The 21,798-nt window shown below is 36.1% G+C and overlaps 1 protein-coding gene across 1 annotated transcript; it reads right to left on the bottom strand.

The window, feature by feature from the left end:
* Positions 1-2,585: 2,585 nt before the first annotated feature.
* lum (lumican) lies at positions 2,586-5,798 on the bottom strand. The gene is made up of 3 exons (XM_079868269.1): positions 5,417-5,798; positions 3,654-4,559; positions 2,586-3,569 (listed from the first exon to the last, which is right to left on the bottom strand). The coding sequence occupies exons 2-3, from the start codon at positions 4,531-4,533 to the stop codon at positions 3,415-3,417; spliced, it is 1,035 nt and encodes a 344-aa protein (XP_079724395.1). The 5' UTR covers positions 4,534-4,559; positions 5,417-5,798; the 3' UTR covers positions 2,586-3,414.
* Positions 5,799-21,798: the final 16,000 nt, after the last annotated feature.

Raw genomic sequence — 21,798 nt, 5'->3', positions numbered from 1 at the left:
ATAACACTCTCCAGAGCATTTATCCAACATAAGAGCGGATACAGAAATTTATAAATTGAATGTATCCAGTTATTTTTAGCTGTACAAAACAACTCGTTATGCTTGATATTGCAAACTGGTATTTCTTACAATATTATTTGAATGTATTGTCATAATTATAAACACACTGGTTTGCAGCACAAATAGTTTTACCATTTACTGTACTTTGTTTTTTGGAAGTCTCGCACATTCAGAGAAAATAGCTTACTTCCGTTTTGCAAAAAATTTGGATAAAGATAGGGTGAATTTCACTTTTATGCCAACTGTAAAGATACATTTCTCTGACAATTATATCACATGTAGCAAATAAACCGATTTCATCCCTTCAGAGAACCTGTGTTTACTTTGTAAGTTTTTTTGTGTGTGTGTTCTCACATAGCATGAAAGTCATTCAGTCAACAGTCATACTCTAAACAACAAGAAACTCTTGTGTCCTCTCTCTCAAGAAATCAGCTGTAGGAGGACAAGCTAAAAAACATCACAATGGTCTCTTCCCCCACAAAGTCTCTCCAGTGTTTAGTAGAATCTGAATAACAGGCGGTGGTTTTAGCAAGACCTCAATTGCTCAGCTGACAAGAACACTCGCACAAAACATATGACACAGCAACATATGCTAGCAATGCACTGTTAGGTTATGGAATTTAACATAAAACAAGACATTTCAATCAATCAGCATGTAAAATCACCATAATTTTCTAAATGCATGTCATTTATCCTATTGTGAACGATTCATTCGTGCAAATGAACTCTTTTTATGTTCCACGGGAAAAAAATCATTTGGGTTTTTGCAAGACTGAGGGTGAGGATACTCGAAAACTGCATTTCATCATCAAAATCTGGAAAAACCAAAGCAATCAAAAGGTTTTTTGTGGTTGGTCCTGCAAAATCAGCTTGTGGTGAACTTAAATGCTCAGGCTACTATAAAGTGGCAAAGATATTTCAAATGAAAAGCCAGAACTGCCTATCCATCATCTGTTTCTAACACATGGACAAAGGAACTCCCACAATGCCTCTCTGTATAACAATCAGATGGTCACCCCAGACCCTCCATTCCTCTGGAATGCTGGGTTGTCTGCCTGCAATTCTACTGTTTTTAAAGCAAAACACTCATTTTTAGTGCTAGCTCAGACTTGTGCAGAAATATATGTTGTAACTTTTGAAGTGCCTGTCATGAACGTGTGTTTCAGGATTGAGAGACAGATGGGAGCAGATGTTTGGAAGAGGTAAAGGGAAAGAATGGACCAAATGTTGGGTTATTTTATGATTCATCTAAGGTATGTCCTGAGCTGAGGAAGGGAATGAATGTTTACAACTAACTCAAATACTGGCCCTCTGTCTGAATATGCGAACATCCCAACTGCACGTGGCCAAACGTCGAACTGGTGTAGAACAGCAAACTGAGCAGCTCTTTTCAAGTAAAAGTGTTATAAGTACCAAGTACTAAGAAATTTGTTCCGCAGGGCTAAATTGTACTTGTTTTACGCCCAAGTAAATTGTTTTTGTGGTTTATGCTAGTAGGCCTTTATCACAGGTCAGTGAATCAAAGGATAATGTCAACATGGCATTAGCAGATGTAGTTGGCCATGTAGTATTTATGTTACACACCAGCATACTTCATCAAGTTTGCCATCAAATTCAGTATACATACTCTGACATTTTTGGTAATTTGATCATAGTCTGGGATTTATGGACACAAATATTACATATATCTTAAAACTACTTCAATAATCCTTACTAAAGCCCTTAATAGAATGATTTCGAAAGAAGTATTAACTTAAATGTTTACTTTCAGCGGATATGCCACAAAAATAACACCCTATTCAAGCTATTCTACCAGAGCCTTTTAATCTTACAATCACTATATTTATATTCACAGCCTATACTTCAGCTAGAGACATCTAGAGAACGTGTTTCCTACAGGAAATAGTTCTGTTATCATGACTATATTCGAACTTTGTAGTAGAACTTTGTCCATTCATGAGTCTGGCTGAGTTGCCAGAAAGGATGAGGATGGAGGACAGATTCATACCAGAAGTTTCTTTCCATACCAGAAGAGTCAAGCTAGAAGATCAGCAATAAAATATCGAGTAGCTTGCCTGTGCGTAAAGGAAGCTATTTTGTGTAGAGGCTAGAATCAAATCTAATTTTAGTTAGACAAATCAAGATTGATGCCCTTATGCTTATGAATCATAAGATTAATGACTTTACGAAGATTTATAATATCTACTGAAGATTTCCTGTGATGATGCTTTAGAGAATTCGCCATGATAAAATGAAGTGGCAATTATTAGTATTTTTTGGCTAAATGTATCATATTATTTGAATATTGTGTATAATATTAATATATTTATTACATGTGACTTCATTATAATGATTGATACCATCAGTATCCCCCCACATATGTAAGAAATCTGGTTTATTCAACAAACTGCTTTAGTATTTTTTTAAACAGAATAGAACAACAAATGAGGGACAAATAAAACTTTTACAATAGTCTGCCAAAGTTACTGTAATCTTGTGGTTCAATGATTTGACTAACATTGTGGTGATGTGAAATGTTGTATTGAATACATCAACAACAAAAAGAATCAATGCTGTTTACCATAAAAGTAAAAGCAATTACAGTTACAAAATTAAGATGAACTGCATGCAGATACAGTAGAATATGGTATACATGTTGGCAGTGTTCAGAAATTCAAGCTGCTATTAGTTTGCTATTAACATTTTGGCACTGTAATTCCTCAGTTAAATAAAAAAACAAACATACGATTTAGTTAACAGTTAGCTAAACCTCAGCAAATTCACACAATGTCCAGCAATATTTCATTTCATTTTAGTGTTTCAGTTGAATTCTAGATAGCCTTCAACATCGCTGCACATTTAGCCATTTTATATACAAGTAGATATTTTTCATAACTTTTACTCTAAACAATCTAATTTCCTTACCGGCAGGCTTATTAATAATATGATTACAATTTTGAGCGATTAAGGTGTTTAACATGCGGAAATATTAAGATGCAGTTAGATGACATATAGTGCAACTTCTTATAGAGTGCACACTGGGATATTCACAATTTGCACAAATATGTCTCTCTTTAGATGTGAATATCTTGTCAAATTCAACTACTACTCTTCGTACAATATCATACAAGACTGATTTTTTATGTGCAAGATTTTCAAGATTCCAGACTATTGCTGCCCATTTTTCATAAAAACGTGTTCATCAACATTTTAAAGAGTAAATATTGTCGTCAGCGTGCAAGTTACCAGATGTGGTTGCCAGGATCATGAATAAAGACGTGCAAATGTCAATCAGCGTGTCTAATAAGAGCAATAGCCTTAATTTGTTTGATGAACTACTGGCGGGATGTGACCCTATTCAAAGATGATCTCTGAGGCCTGGCGTAGGCAGTTAGCCGTGTCATCTGGCATACTGCTGTGTGTGATGTTGTTTCCATCCAAGCGCAGGGTCTTCAGTCTTGAGTAGTTGACCGGGGAGCTGAACTTGCAGATATTCGTCAGGTCAAACTCTGAAAAACAAAAAGGTAGTAGAAATGGAGTAAAAACCATGCAAAATCTGTTGCTTGATCAGACGGACACAGAGAAAGACTTACTGCTTATCTCGTTGGCTTGCAGGTACAGGTGCTCGAGCGATTCGTTGATCTCTGGAATGGTCTTCAGCTTGTTGAAAGCCAGGTCGAGCTCAAGGAGAGAGGACACGTTGAACACACCTGCAGGGATTCCAGAGTCCGCCAGCTTGTTGTGGGAGACACGCAGATACTGCAGGAGCGGCAGCTTGGCCAGGTAGCCACCGGGGATGCTGTCGATGTCGTTGTTGTCGGCGTAGAGCATCAAAAGCGAAGCTGGAACTCCCGAGGGAAGTTTCTTGAGCTTGTTCTCGCTCACGTCCAGCAGAACGAGGGACTTGAGGCTTTTGAAGGCACCTGTGATGCTCTCAGTAGTCAGCTTGTTCTTGGACAGGTGAAGGGTGGTCAGGTTTTCCATCCCAGACAAGGTGCTAGCAGGGAACGAGCTTAGCTGGTTGGCAACCAGCTTCAACTCATCCAGAGACTTCGTAAGAAGGCTAGGGGGTTTGGTCAGCTTGTTATGACTGAAGAGGAGCTTCTCCAAGCTGCCCAGTTTATCAATGGTACCGGCCTGGATCTTTTCGCTGGTGATGTTGTTGTTGTCGAGGACGAGCCAGCGAAGGTCGGTGACGTTATCGAACACGCCAGCCTTGATCTCCTCAATAAAGTTGTTCTGTAGGTAGAGGTATTTGATTCCAGTTGGCACAATGGGAATGAACTTCAAGTTGCGCTCGTTGCAGTACATAGCTGTGGGGAAGTTGGGGGGACATTCGCACTCCTGGGCACAATTGGCAGTTGATGCTCCCTCCAGTGGTGCGTAGGGCATGTAGTATTCGTCTTCGTACTCATACTGACCCAAACTCTGACATACCAGTCCTGCCAATAAGAAGAAGCCCAGAGCAAACATGGCTGCACAACTTAGATGAATCGAACCTGGAGAAGAGAAGAGAAGAGAAGAGAAGAGAAGAGAAGAGAAGAGAAGAGAAGAGAAGAGAAGAGAAGAGAAGAGAAGAGAAGAGAAGAGAAGAGAAGAGAAGAGAAGAGAAGGTTTCTTTGGTTATATAATATTACGTTAAAAAAAAATTGTAAGAGCAACAGACCTTTCTACTGTGAACCTCAGACATAAACTAAAACCAGAGACATTCTTCTAATGGAAATTGATGACTTCATCCTCGAGAGTGCAAAAAGGCCCAGACAGCCGTTCCTCCCCACACAAACTAGACGCACATTTCTTATGTGCAGATCCAAGTTCATCTCAAGTTACATTAACGTCACCTCATGTCTCCTCGGTCTTTGCGTGCAATGCTGAATTATAATTGAATTGTAAATGAACAATGCAAGAGTACTTTTATATTATTGGCTAATAAAATAATATTTCATGAAGGTTAAAAGAAGAATAAATTGCAGCAGGTGTCACACACGGAATTTTGCAACACAGTATTTGTGTCAAAACTATTCATAGCAGGAAAATGGCAAATTAAATCCAGCTCTGCAAAACCTCTCTCTGTTTAAGCACAACATAACAATTCATGCATGCTTAATAATTCTCTTCTACTAGCTCATGCATTCATAAATAATCAAACTGAATTATTTAGAACAACTTAATATAATGATTTAACTAAAATGTACTTGATAGAACTGGAAGCATCTCAAACATTACCAAGCCGAGTATCCGCAATATGTTCATACTGTTTCGGTCCACCCCAGAAAATCTGCCAAGCAGATTTCTGATAATCTCATCCAGACAGATCAAAAGCGAGCATGAGCATTCAGATGCTAGATATCCTTACCTTCCTGCTTCTCTCTCTTTGTACGACTTCAGGTAGAGTTGTGTGCGGCCCGAGGACTCTGGAGAGAAAGAGTAAGGGAGGGAGAGAGCAGACAGCAAGAGAGAGAGAGAGAGAGAAAGAGAGAGAGACACTCAAGCCAGATTTTAGTCGCCCAAGATTGATAGAAAACAGAAGTCAGGCGGTTCTAGTGTGTAGATGTCAGCAGTTGTTCATCGTGGCACATATGGATTCTAACAATGTCCAGGTGTAGCAAAGCAGCTTGGGACATGTAGTCCTTCATGGGACAAAGAAGGGAGCAACGACTCACTGGGGAGGGTTTGCAAAATATATATACCTGTATAGCTGCCACACACACACACACACACACACACACTTTTCCAACCCATCGTGTCCAAACAATCCCCAAAAACAATTCGACTATTGTGTGAGTCGCAAACAAGCCAACAAACACCTCGACCACCGGTTTCGTCATAGCCAATGCTAAGAATTTCTCATTAAATAAAAATATTCTTAAATAAAACAAAGGTTAACGAAACTATTTGGAAAATCGCCTAGAAAAAAATTGGCTACTTGAAATGACAGCTGTCTGCTATTAGACTACTGGGCTGTAAATAAGACTTGGAAAAATTGACCAAATAAGAAGGTAGTGGGCCAAACCAGTCTTACATAACTGTGTTGTCTATCTTCAGCATCTGAACGGAGAGTGTATCCAATTCTTAACAGCTGGTAGACTATATATCATCAAACAGTGTGCCATCTTTTAATCTTAAGCCTCATAAAAGCCAGACGGCTTCTGTCTGGCTGTAGTCATAGACCTCTGTGATGGGCAGCTCGCACACAGCGGTGGACTGGAACCCATGAGGGATCCAGGAGAGACGGAGCTGATTGCAGGTCAGTTTGGCTTTAATAGCACACGTTGGCTTTTAGGAATGCAGTAAATCCAGAAAACCAGATGAGAGGTCGGTTCTGTAAACCTTGTGTTTATCAGAGGAGATGAGATTATGTACTGTCTTAGATTACTGCAAAGTCAAAAAAGATTATCAAGATAAAATCAGCACTCCACATGTCAAATAAAATAATAAAATAAAATGTAATAAAATGAAAGAATTGTAATTCTATATATTATAATTATAAAAAATTCAATTAATAAATCATACAGGACAAAAAGCTCAACATGGTCACCATTTTATTACCAAAAAAAAAAAAAAGTCAGTTTGTCAGATGTCAGGTTCCCCGAGTGTGTTGATTCAAAACAAAACAAAACAAAATAAATAAATAAATAAATAAATAAAATGTGTTTGTGTGTGTGTGTGTGTGTGTGTGTGTGTGTGGGGGGGGTAATCATTTTACTTAAAAAAAAAAAAGACAATTCAAAAAAGCCATGAGTAACAATGAATTTGTACTCCAAAAATAAAATATAAATTAATAAAGTCAAATAAATGTTAATGTTAAAAGAATGTTAAAAGAATAAATCACAATTGCAATAATTCTGTAAGCGTCTATGGTCATCATTACTAAAAGAAAACGAAAAGAAAAAGAAATGAGGGGTTCAGTGTGTTGATTCAAAACAAAGTTAAATAATAAATAAATAAATAAATAATAAAATAAAATAAAATAAAATGAAATAAAATTAAAATAAAATAAAATAAAATAAAATAAAATAAAATAAAATAAAATAAATCATGTATGGCCCATGGCCATCATTTAAAATAATTAAATAAATACAAATTAACAGATTATTATTAAAAAAAATTATAATGGTCATAATTTTACTAAAAAAAAAAATTATGGGAGAATAGAAACAAGAGATTGAGAGTCAAATAGAAACACTAGTTACATGCTTTAACACAATGGCATGTTATAGCATGTGCACTAACTGTTAGGCCACAGATCAGATGCAGTTGAATGGTCTTAAATTGCTCTGCAGTGCCCATGCCTGTCAACAGCGCTGTGACCTTATCACCCGTTCCTCATCTGTCATGTCCCCTAGAGGTCATCGCTCCACTCATCTGTCAGGCCTCCAGGGCAAGAGCTCATGTTTGGACATCGTGTATGAAGTTATGTACCAGGGGCAGGTCAAGGCAAACCTGTGCAGCTGTACCTGATGCAGGTATGCAAGACTTGCAATTGCTCTCAAACCATGTAAAAATGCTATATCTGCAGGGTTACTAATAAAATTTTAAAAAGCTGCAGAAGCACAGAAGCACTTTTTTAACGATCTTAGCATATTGCTTACCGCATTCTGGAATGCCATTTCAAACACACCCCTATAATCACAGTTATTTCCCAGGTAATTTATTAAATGCTCAGTTAATTGATGGTAATTATCTTTTTTTTTTTTCAAATACACAAGTGTCACATTTTAATATCACTGAGATACAATTTATATATATATACATATATACAGTGGTGGTCAAAATTGATGGCACCCCTGATAAATATGATAAAAAATGGCTGTAAAATATAAATCTGCATTGTTTATCCTTTTGATCTTTCATTCAAAAAATTCACAAAAATCTAACCTTTCATTGAAGTAAAAGAATTGAAAGTGGGGGGTAAATCACATTATAAAATAAATGTTTTTCTCCAAAACACGCTGGCCATAATTGTTGGCACCCTGTTATTAAATACTTTTTGCAACCTCCTTTTGCCAAGATAACAGCTCTGAGTTTTCTCCTATAATGCCTGATGAGTTTGGAGAATAACTGACAAGAGATCAGAGACCATTCCTCCATGCAGAATCTCTCCAGATCCTTCAGATTCACAAGTTCATGTTGGTGCTTCTTCTCTTCAGTTCACCCCACTCATCAGGTCAGGGAACTGTGACAGTCATGGCAGAAGGTTCATTTTGTGCTCAGTTGCCCATTTTTGTGTTGATTTTGATGTTTGTTTTGGACCGTTGTCCTGAAGGAAGATCCAACCACGGCCCATTATAAGATTTCTAGCAGAGGCCGTCAGGTTTTGATTTTTTATCTGTTTGTATTAGCTAGAATCCATAATACCATGTATCTGAACATGATGTCCAGGACCTCCAGCAAATAAATAGGCCCACAACATATAAGATCCAGCAGTGTATTTAACCGTAGGCATGGGGTACTCTTCATCCCCGTTTGCACCAAACACATCAGCTGGGTTTGCTGCCAAAAATCCCTTTTTTAGTTTCATCTGACCACAGAATCCGGTCCCTTTTGAAGATCCAGTCGTGTCTGACAATTGAATATGCTGGAGTTTACTTTTGGAGGAGTGAGGATGATTTTTCTTGAAACCCTCCCAAACAACATGTGGTGATGTAGGGGTTGTTAGATAATTTTTTTTAGGCTTTCTGACCCCCAAGACTCAACTAATCTCTGCAATTCTCCATCTGTGATCCTTGAAGAGTCTTTGGCCACTCAAACTTTCCTCCTCACTGTCCATTAAGACAATATAGACACACGTCCTCTTCCTGGCAGATTCGTAACATCTTTAGTTGATTATGACTTCTTAATTATTGCCCTGATGGTCAAAATGGGGATTTTCAATTCTTTAGATATTTTCTTACAGCCACTTTCTATTTTGTGATGTTCAACAATCTTTTGCTGCACATCAGAACTGTATTCTGTGGTTTTACTCATTGTGATGGATGAGCAAGGGAATTTGGCCTTTGTGTTTCCTCATATATAAACTCCTGTGAAACAAGAAGTCATAGCTGGACAATTTCATGTTCCTAGTCACCCTGGTGTGCTAAATACAGGTAAATATTAATGGGAATATACTTCAGAGATATTTTTCTCATAAAAAATTCTAGGGGTGCCAACAATTATGGCCAGCGTGTTTTGGAGAAAAACTTTTTTTCATAATGTGATTAACCCCCTAATTTCAATTCTTTTACTTCAATGAAAGGTTAAATTTTTGCGAATTTTTTGAAGGAAAGATCAAAAGGATAAACAATGCAGAATTATTTTTTACAGCCATTTTTTTATCATATTTACCAGGGGTGCCATCAATTTTGACCATGACTGTATATATACATATATATACATATATATATATACACATATATACATATATACAGTATATAGCCTACATATATACATATATATATACATAAACATATATACTGTATATATATATATATATATATATATATATATATATATATATATATATATATATTTGGGGTTGTAACGATTCGTTTTAACAACGATTCGATTCGATTCGATTCGCGATTCATGGTTGTTGATACGATTCAAGGACGATATTGGTTCATTTAGAACGATACGATCCGAAACGATTCAGTGACCTGAAATCGATTCAGTGACTTTTTAGCCAAAAATTCTTGTAAGGGAATCAGGTATCAATTAATTATGGATATAAACAAACAAGTAAACAACAATTAATGTCAAATGCATGCACATTTTATTTTAATAAGTAGGACAGAACGATTATGACAAAATTGATAATTGTCGATTATTCCCTTGAAATTGTAATTGTGATTATTAATTACGATTATCACAACATCGAATGATGTTTTGAATAGTTTGGCCATGGGACCCACATTTCCCCATGGTCATCAAGCCGCGACCCACCTTTTTAGGAATTATATAAGCCTATTATAATACATTTGTTTACACAAAAATTGTTGACACACAAGTTCCGTCCCCCTTTACTTAACATACAAAAAAAAAAAAATTGTAAGATTATGACAAATACTGATAAACAGTACACTGTAAAAAATTTACCGTAAAATTTACAGTAACTTACTGGCAACAATTAGCCAGTAAGTTACTGTGAATACTTTTTACAGTAAGGGTACTGTACTTCCATTTACAGTATTTTATGTATACACTGTGAAATCAAAAACAATTAAATACTGTGATTTTAGTTGTATTTACAGTAAGTTACTGGCTAATTGTTGCCAGTAAGTTACTGTGAATATGTTTTACAGTAAGGGTACTGTACTTCCATTTACAGTATTTTGTGTATTCACTGTAAAATAAAAAACAATTAAACACTGTGATTTTAGTTGTATTTACAGTAACTTTACTGGCTAATTGTTGCCAGAAAAAAATAAATACTGTGATTTCAATTGCATTTACATACAAAAAACAATTAAGCACTGTTTTGTATTGTATGCAATACAGTACTATAAACAGTAGATAACAGTTAATCACTGTAAATTCAGTTTCTCACTGTACAATTTAAATACTGTATCACTGATTTAATATTAGCCATCATTAAAAGAATCACCCATATTCTAAAACATTGCAATCAGCTGCAGACAATAAGAAAATTGTTAATAGTTATTTATTTAAAAACATTTGGTGAACAGGAATGACAAAACAGGTACAACATAAAGGGATAATGGACATTGGACAACATGCCATTATACCATCCAAGTTAACGCACATTCTATGTTTGTAATGCGGCCACAACGCCCAGCGGAGTGTGTTAACTTTGGATAGTCTAATGGCGTGAAGTCTATTATCCCGCTTATTACATTGTTGCTAAATTTAATTTACGACTGAAGAAGATTTTACAAAACGAGGCTGTTTCATTACAAGTTTTGTAAAGTTACAGAGCAAACTGTTACTAGTTCATTCACTAGTTCCGCATGACTGGTTGCTATGACGGAACAATAATGCAAATTGATACAATACGGTCAAAAAATTTAACTACTTTAAATCCGTGCAAATAACTGATTATTACCACATTCTAAAGAGCAATAAATAACACTATGGCAGTATTGAAATAAAATAAAACATTGAACATTAAAAAATAAAATATTTAACATTTGCATGAACATTTAAAACAGAAAGGAAAATAAACTTCCCCTGCCACTTGACAAAGGTCTATGACCTCTTGCATGCCCTGACCTTGGAGACCTAGAATCCTAGTTGGAGCCCTGAAATTAAAGAAGAAAACACATTAGATCAGCTGAATGGTTTTGAAAACGGTAAAACTCAACTGTTTAACTCTTGAGGAGTTGTAAAATGAGCCTATTTCCAAAAAAAGTGGAGTGTTCTTTTAACAAATACAACTTTTTATTTAAATAATGTAGGCTACTAGTAAATGGTGAAATTAACATTTAGAAAGATTAATAAATGCTGTAGAAGTGCAGTTTATTAATAGTTAATGTTAACTAATGTAGTTAACTAGAGTTTAATAAATGGAACCATATTGTAAAGTGTTACCAATTTGTTATACACCGATTCAGACGTCTCGTGAGTTCAGTGTTGGACAGGTCAGTTGTTTTAACCATTCATTAAATGTAATCGGTTCAAAGGAGTCATTAGTTCGAGAATCGGATGTGTCATTAGCGGACTATGGCACACGTTTTATTATCCCGGGAGTTTAGGACATTGCACAAGATTTTTGTCAACACAGGAAACATTTCATCACTGGATAGTTTTGTTTGTTTATTGAAAGTGTTTTTATTTCAGCTGATGCGTAACAATTTTCAGAGTACATAAGGCAACGTTTTTTTTACAAGGTTTCTGCAGGTTTCAGTAAGTCAAATTTAAGACCTTTTTAAGACATTTTAAGACCATAAAGATTGAAATTTAACACCTACACACGACGCATTATCCAAGTTAGATAGTTACCTCGGGATCATTAGAGTATCTATCTTTCTATCTATCTAGGACTATCTGATTGTGTGTGTGAGAGAGAGGGAGAGGTAGATATTTTTTTAATAGAAAATTGTACTTTTGCATATTATACTGTAAAAACACAATTATTGTTGATTTTAGTTGATCATAGTTGATCATAACTAGAGAGTAGAGATGTGACGGTGATAATATTCTCCCACCGGTTAATCGACTTGTGACAACACCGGTATTACCGGTTTCATCGTGGGGGTGGGGGGTGTTAGAGTGATGTATATTTTTTTTTTTACATGGCGTCAATTCATCATTCGTATTGAGTTTGATTGACATGCGATCTGACCAATCAAATTCCACCATTTTTGTGCGATAAAGCAGTCAGAAGAGTTATTGATAAACTTCGGTGGATTTGAACTTGGCTTTAACTGAGGCAATCTGTCACGACACATTAAAGAGCCAAAAAACGGTAGGCCTATTTTATTTTTGTTTGACTGACCAAATTTGAAAGTTGAGACTTTGTTTCATATTAAATATTACCTGCTCGGTCCTGTCTTTCAGCGCGTTGTCCGTGTCCTCTATTTTTCACTGCTTGAGATTATGTTGAGAACAATAACGCCCTATTTGAGTGTATAGGGCGCGATTTCGGATTCAACCACAGTGTTTGAATGGTGGGTTCGTTATTTTTCATGAAAAACGCATGTTATTATTTCAGCACTTCGCGAATGGACAGCGACTCTTAAGTATCACGAATGCGTTCTCGCGCATTCATGTTAAGTGCATTTTTGGGAAACGCGCGTGGAATTGCGGCGTGTGACAAGCGTAACCTTGCACATAGAGAACGCTCTTAAGATCCAAGATACATCGTTATCGGGAAACCCGGCCCTGGTCTCCGCACAAGCCTAACTGAAAACTATGAAAGCGTGTGGCCAACCGGTAAAAAAAAAACTAAAAGAAAAAAATACATTAAAGAAACTATTCCCTCTGATTTTGTTTCATTAATAAAGTTTGACTAATCGCAGCAGTCTCACATTCGTTTAGAGCTCGTGTGAATTGCACGTATAAAATCAAGTTAACGAACAACCTCGTTCCATCAGGAAACGCCACATGAATTTCACTGCGCTTTATGAAGAGTTTTTATTTTGCGTGTAATAGGCAGGACTTACAGCGCGGTCTCTTGTTTTGTCGCGCTTGAATGGTTGAGCGTGATCATACAACGCTAGTCAACTGGTGACAGAAAATACGGATACTGCGTAATTGCTTTAAAATGTTTTTTTTTTTTTTTTTTGCGGTGCTGCGGTGCAAGTGATGCAACCGGTGTTGCGACTGAACACCGTGTAACACCGGTAACACCGACTATCGCGCCAAGCCTACTAGAGAGGAAATGATGAGATGATTAAAGTGACCAAAATTATCACGGTTATCACAGAATCCTTTTCAAAAAGTACTAATACTACAGAATGAAGTCAATTCAACAAGTTGTATGTTGAAAAACAGCAAAGAACAAATTGTTTAGCATCAATTAGGGCTGCACAATATGAGGAAAAGCTGCGATGTGCGATAACATTGTTTAATATTGCGATGACGATATGATTTGCGATAAATATTCAAATGTGTATGTTAGCTATACTGCCCTACAAAGCAAAAAGGCAGTAACTACGCAGAGTGCAGAACTGAGAAAAATGACTTTAAAGTTATTCTGTCATCCAGCCTAAGTACTTGTAGGTAGATTATTGGACATGTGGCTGTTTTGTTACTTTATATTAGCTTACTCTTTGTACATATCAATCCTCATATTTAATTTGATATTTTACCCCTATTTTGCAGTTACTGTATTCTTGCTTTGTACATTTGCTTTGTATTACTTACCAAAAACGTGGCACCATACCAAGGAAAAAGGCAGTAACTACAGATTCTCCAAAAACTATTACCATTTTTCTCCAAAACGACACACATTTGAGATAAGATGTTTTGTCACATAACAAAGGATGCCTTGAATGTCATGAAAATGATAATAACTCATTTTTGACCAAAAATGCAGTTACTGCCTTTTTGCTTTGTAGGGCAGTATACTGTTCCCATGTCTTAGTGCTTTAATAGGTTCTTTGCATGATAGGTCAAACGTTTATTACCTGCCTGGTTCAGATTACACGATTTTAGCGCGATCCGTTTGATGTAGGGTGTTGTGGGGATTCGTAAAAACAACGGGAGTTGGGACGCAAGATTCGATCGTTTCATCCCGTATAGTGTGTCATAGTGGACGACAACCGACGCCACGTCTGCGATGCTTCACGACATCACGACTAGCATGTTTAATTTTTTAACGGTCCTCCACGACGGGTTCCGTCAAGAGTGAGTGAGTATGAGCGAGAGTGTGTGTGCGCCAGTGAGCGAGACGAGAGTGTGTGTGTGTGTGCGAGTGCGTGCATGTGTGTGTGTGCGCGAGTGAGCATGTGTGCGCGAGTGAGTGAGTGAGTGAGCGAGGACAATGAGTGTGTGTGTGTGTGTGCGAGTGAGCGTGTGTGTGCGAGCGAGTGAGTGAGTGAGCGCAAGTGAGTGAGTGAGGGTCAGTGAGTGTGTGTGTGTGTGTGTGTGTGCGCGAGTGAATGTGTGCGTGCGAGTGAATGTGTGCATGTGACGGCACGCGATGTCTGGTCGGAAAGCAACGTGTAGTCTGACATGTTTCTTGTCCACGACACGACAAGATTTTAGGAGTCAAAATCGTGTAATCTGACACCGTGACTATCGTAACAGACACAAAAATCTTGTAATCTGAACCAGGCATTATTCATCGTGTCAGGCTGTCTGTTGCGATGTGTTCATCGCGCGAGTTCATATCGCGATGACGATGAAAATTCGATGTATCGTTCAGCCCTAGCATCAATGTGCACTTTTTGTTTACGTAAACATTAAAATCATTTGCACATGAAACCGAAAATTTGCTCATCTCTTTGCGGTGTGTTTCGGAGCGCGCGCGCCACCTTGGGAACAGCATCTCATGAGCATATTTTTGTGCTATTAATAGCTCTTTTTATTATTAAACGTGTCCCGCAATTTAGCAACAGTAGCTAGCCTGCATTTTACAACAATCACTGAATGCTGAATCTGATTCTGTCGTTACGTTTGAGTTTTAGGGAAAAATGAGAGCGTAGCCTACTGCTGTGAAGGGAATGCAGCTATAGTTTTTAATGGTTTTACCTCAATATATTATTATTATAATCTTATATTATATTATAAAATATATTATTATTATAATCTTTGGAAGCCAAAATCTAAAATAAAATCAGACTAATCACAAATCTGAAGTGTAACCAAGCTACGTTTGAATGTTTAGTTCTTTCTCATCACTCATTTGAATGTTTTTACGAGTACATTTGAATGTTTAGTTCAGTCCTCCGTCATCACTCATTAGGGCTGTCATGTTGTGCGCACTGTGGAGCTCTCTCTCTCTCTTGGACTGAGAATAGCAAAAATGCATCACAGACAAATGGTTTAATATTATGGTAGCCTATATAGAAATGGCTGGCGAGATAAAACGTCTTTATAGCAATAATAACATTACGTGTATTTTTCCAAGTACTGACAGCAGAACCGATTTTCATGATCATTTAATACCGGCTTTCGGTACCCATCCCTACCCAGCCCTATATGTTAATGGAATATTTTTATGAATGAAGGCGTACCACTGATATTAGTAATATAGCTACTGATGTCTCTATGAAAATGTTTAAGAATCGATATCAGTTTTGTAAGAATGAGAATCGATTCAAATCAAAAAATCTATATTTTTTTACCCAGCCCTAATAAGTAAGTAACAGTTTATGTTTTACTTGCATATATGATTTAGTCAATCAAGAGCAATCAACAAGTCTCTCTCTCTCTCGTCAGTTAACGTTGATAAGCTACATTATGTCTTGTTTGACTTTCTTTGCCATTTACATCTCACTGAACTACAAACTTTCCAATGACGTCTGGTTAAAGGGATGCGCTCGACCAGCTCACGCGTTAAACACAAACACTGTTTACACGCCTGGTATCGGTTGTTGGTATCGGAGTACAAAAATCATTTTTACGAGTACATTGAGCTCAGTATCGGCCCGATATCGATACCGGTATCTGTGCATCCCTATATTATTATTATCAAATTATTATTAATAATATTATACCCACATATACCTATATTATTAATTATATTATAATTATTATTAAAGCTATTATCAGAACCTCACCTGTATCTAGTCAGTTAGCAAATAGAACTCCGTGAAGTCCCTGATGAAGGATATTACATGGGGGTTCATGTATGAAGTCTTCCGCTTCACCACTCTCCCAGTCGTCTTGCTCATCTGCTCCTTGGCAGTGCACTTGTTGGAGTCAGGATTGATCCTGACTAAAAACCTATGAACATGAGTATAGGAGTTAGGGGATGGGACAATATGTACACATTAATGAATAACTGTAAGTGCAGTGAGCAATGTAGAATCATACATAAAGGCCAGCAGACAGAGGCATTTCACATCCCAACAGGAGTTAGTCAAGGCTGTCTACTTTCTCGATTAACGTTACCATTCCTCTTCGAAGGCCGACTAGATCATGCGGCCGACTAAGTTAACGTTAGATCATGCGTCAAGCCACTGACAACAGACGCAATGGGATCCAATGGACCCCATTTACACAACTGGACGACCTAGACTTTGTAGATTATATACATATATAGTACGTCAGTGATGGTAAATTTACTTACTGATTTTCTGGAAGTCCCGATTTAGCAGTTGGTGAAGGATCCGCGATTCCAAGATGGAAACTCCAGCAGAGGCCACGGGTGGGACAAACACATAACGTTAAAGGCTGTGAAAACGTCTCCGTCGGAGCTCTCACGGAAACGTTTTCGTTGAATTCGCAAAAAGTGAAAGATATCAACTCAAAGACGAAAACAAAATAAATACAACCACAAGACAAAGCCGTGTATAAAGAAACGTAAATTTGAGTAGCAGCTAGTAGTCTGTAATGGCTGTGAAAACGTCTCCGTCGGTCGGGGAGCTCTCACGGAAACGTTTTCGCTGAATTCCTCTCAGGCAAAAAGTGAAAGAAATCAACACAAAGACGAAAACAAAATAAATACAACCACAAGACAAAGCCGTGTGTAAATAAACGTACATTTGAGAATTAACGGAGCTTTTCTGTCACTGACGACGAGTCAGAAATTCAAGTGCTGCTTCTTTCGCGCTTTTTTCCCACAGATTCTAGAACTTTCTAGACTGGGTAAACCCCGCCCACTCTGCCGGCGCCTTATTTCGCCCTGCAGCTCAGAAACAGCTCTGGAAACTTGCATGTTTATCTCTCCTGCTTCCGAAGAAAAAAATATATAACACTGATTTTTGTAAAATAAAAATCCCATGGTACGTATTTATGAGTTAACCAGACAGCCCCAGTTTTTGCCTACCCAAAATAAAAGTCATTCTGAGACACATAACCTTAGAAAGCTTGAGAGTTTTGGCTCAAGTTTAAAACTCAAAATTAATCAGATGTTATTAATATTGAGATATATAAGCTCAAAAATAAAAACAACAAATATTAAGAATATATTTATTAAATGTATAAAAAACATGAATATTTTAATATTAATAACATAATTATGTGAATATACTATTGCAACTTATAACCAATGGTCATGCTTCATTTCAAATCTGAGGATGATATCTCAAAAAATTATGCGTTTATGAAGCCTATATTGTTAGACCATGTCAAGGGAGACTTTGGGTATGACTTTGGGGAGACTAAGGCTTATCAAATATTTTATTTCCCTGTTAACACATTTACACTCAAACTCCCATTTACAGTCACAAAACAAACAAACAAAAAATATTCTTGGAATCTTATGTGAATTCTTAAAAAAAAAATATTGTATGGAATAGAAAGCTCCTGCAGCAGGTGCATCAGAGTACAAGTTACATGACATATTTTAATTTATTAAAACACTTTTACTTAAAGCTCACCATCGAGTATTTATATCATATTCCGGTAATGAATTCTGAACAACAATAATCTGGGGCCGTCCATGTGAAAGGGGTACAAAGAAAGATATGATAAAAAAAGGAAAATACAGTAGCTTACTTTAATATTCACAGTACTATAGTGGCTAAATTGTGTTTTTTTTACAGTAATGATTTGACTACTGTGATTTCAACTGTAATGTTTGGACTACTGTGATTTTTACGGTCTTACTGTAAACTTTACAATATTCTACTGTAAAATAGTATACAGTAATGTTACTGTGAAATCTACAGTAAATAACTGTAGATTTCACAGCCATTTTTTACAGTGTAGGCACTGCGAGGTTAAGCTATTAAATAGCAGTCCCAAACTAGTTTGTGTTAATACAATCTTGTATGAGCCACCACAGTCATATAAAAATGTACAAAATAACCAGTAAGTGGCATTTTGTTATGGAAACAAACAACAATTAGGCTACCATGGTGATACACAATACTTAGAAGAACTGGTAAAGAAACATGGAAACTGCTCCTGATAAATAGCAACACACATGACGTACCAATAACGTAATTTATTGGTATTTTACTTTTATGTCTTAACTTACTAATTTACGACGTTGCATTCTCGTATGTCATTTGCGCTTTAGTGAAGTGATACAGCGCGCTCCGCCGCATTTGCGCGTGCAATTGAAGAGTGCGTGCGGCTGAGAGGACAGGAATGTCCTTTTTTCTGAGGTTAGAGACTTTGCGCAGCTTGTTGTCTTTGCACTGCTGCTGGCGCGTTACGCATGGCGACGACGTCAAAGATAGGCAGACTGAATCGAGTAACGTTTAACGCCTTTATCATTAAAAGTGCAAAGAAAAAACATCCATATAAAGTATAACGTGCTTAAATCCGATGCGCTATTTCCTAGTATCGATATAATCGATTCATTACCTTTTAAAACGATGTTAGATCGATATATGTCGTCCGGAAGGCCAACTTGCCGAGCACAGATCGATGCAGTTGGATCGTAGGAATATAAATCGATACATCGATGTAGTTGATGAATGTTACACCCCTAATATATATATATATATATATATATATATATATATATATATATATATATATATATATATATATATATATATATATATATATATATTGTTATTTATGTACATCAAGTTAAACTAAATAAAAAATTAGAAATGTTGCCTTGGAAAGAAGATTTTTCTCATTTTAAAAAAATAATTTTATATACTTTTTTTACGTTTTTTATTTTAATTTTATTTCAGTTAGAATTTATCTTAATTGTTTGTTTTTAAGTTTTAGTTTTAGTTAACTATAATAACCCTGAAATGCAATGTATTTAAACAACAACAGATGTAGTTTTATTGTAAAATACTCAAAAAAAAAAAAAAAAAGTGTTTTGTAAAGTAAAAGAAGTATGAATATTGCCACATAATTTGTATGGACACGGTCATTCCCAGAACCATCATATTTGTTTGGGTTTTATTTTAATAGTTACTTTTGTAAATGTATGTGTATTTTTATAACATTATATGTTGTTTATGACATTAATTGAACTGTCAAATATACAGTTACCAATAACATTATCACAATTTTTCTTTTTTGGAGAAAAATTCTGACAAATACAGCTGGCAGTTTTATGGTACAAATGTATTTATTTGACCACAAAGCCAGTGTCCAAGCCTGACTATTTCCAGCCCGACTTGAGCAATGACGTTAAGTATTTTGTATAATACAGTAAGTATTCTGTTGTCCAGCTGTGTTCTCTCTGTCTTTCCTGTCTGGACACATGGAAAATGAGAACCTCAGCATCCTGAAGATCACTGGAAAGATTCTCGACTCCAGTTCCATGAGCAGCTCCAGCATTGACCCACTTTGAAGTGTTTACTGAGAGATTTGTCTCCTTGAAGATTTCTGTTGAGTATCATTTCCTCTTTTCATCTCACCTACATGAGTTTACAGTGACGTTAATGGATATATTCCCTCTGTTTACGCACAGGAAAGTCTACAACCTCAGCTTGGGTTTCTAACAGCGCCAGACACTTCCAGTCAAGTTTCCTAATTTCCAGGATTTTCCTGGCCTGGACGCTTTGGAGACAGACAAAACTGCTTGTAGACTGACTAAATTAAACCACATATTACGAACCTAACAAAATGAATGTTGATTCTTCAGATGCTGTCAACAGCTTTACAGGGTTTCCTCTTCTTGGTTTAAGGCGTTATTTCTACCTGATCTGACATTTACAAATGACTTTTACTGGCAAAACCCTAATGCTATCAGGTTGCTCCAGTCATACTAACCAACAGTTTTTTTGCCAGCTGTTTATTGAGCTGAGTCGTGATACTCATTTAATTATATTAAATGGAGTACCTCATATGGTTCCCATTTCAATGCATGTCTGTGTTTAGCCACACAATTCAAATGGTTTCAAAAACACAGGGAGAGCTGACTAAAGAAAACAAAAGAAAACACTGTAAAACTTTGCAGGGTGGCTTATGTTTACAGTGAAACACAGTAGCAAAACAGTGAGTTCACAAACCTTAGTCAACCTGTAAAAGACTGTGACAGTCAGTCAGCTTCATTTTTACCAGTTTTATTAACAGTAAAGCCCTTTGAGATCTTTGAGATTATGCTAAATTTAGAAATCATGCTAACATTACTTCTAAAAGTATTGCATTACATTAACTAATTGCGTAACTAAATATATACTTTTTATGGACAGTAATGTGTTACGTTACTTTTGCATTACTTATTCTCAGATGGGCTGGGCTTGCTTGTTTGCATTTTAATAACCAAAACAAAAAAGTTCTATTTTTGACAAATGTAAAAGGCCCTGTCACACCAAAAGTGAAATGAATAAGTCTCAGGCTGAAGGAAATGCAAATTCACGCCTGTTCAGTAATGGGCAATCTCAAACAAACCAGTTGTGCTGCCATTCTGGAGACGTGGGGGAAGAAAGTCTTCAACAATAACATTAAAAAATGTAACATAAATCTGATGTTTATCTAAAGTCATTTTGCTTTTTAGTAAATGCATCGGTTAATAAAATGAAATTAAATACATAAAGTATATTTGTTAATTTAACATTTAATTAATGCAAGTTTGCGTAATATTCGGAGTTTGCATTTTACTATTTTTATTTATTTTGAGGAATATTAAATCTAAATGCATTTACATTTAAGAGTAAATGCATGCTCACTGTAAAAAAAAAAATTTCTTATGATTTGTTATCACAACTTTTTATCTTTTGCCAAATCAACTTAGATAATGAATGTGGTTCAGATAACATAATATTTTGAGTGTATGTTAATGAAACCAATCTCCTTCATTGTATTAACTCAAATTTTTAATTTCAACCAACTCAAAATTTTAAGGCAACCAAGGTAACTTACTTTTTTACGTTAAATCAACAATATCTTTTTACAGTTCAGATTTCTCTCAACATGAGGACAGGAGAGCTGTCAGTCAATAAATGGGAAAACAAAGTAACCTGCATTATTTACTGGTGGTAAGTTCGATCCATTTCCATTAATAAGTTAAAACTATCAATTTCAAACAAATCAATTCCGAGCTCTGAGTTTCTCTCAAATCTGATTGATTTGAGGCATGAATCAAAAATATATTACAATGTTTTAGTAAAAATATATGTAGGCAATTATACTGCTGATTACTAATGTGCATTTTATAGTTAGAAAAAAATAATAATAAATAATTAAATTGTGATAATTCAGTGGAAAGAAAAGTATGTCTTGACTTTTTTAACAAGATTTCAATTAGTCTTATTGCATTTTACTTTTAAC

Source organism: Squalius cephalus (assembly GCF_949319135.1).
Source record: "Squalius cephalus genome assembly, chromosome: 4".
Classification (NCBI taxonomy): domain Eukaryota; kingdom Metazoa; phylum Chordata; class Actinopteri; order Cypriniformes; family Leuciscidae; genus Squalius; species Squalius cephalus.
The sequence above is the reverse complement of the archived record's forward strand: the minus strand, read 5'-3'. Positions and strand labels throughout refer to the sequence as shown.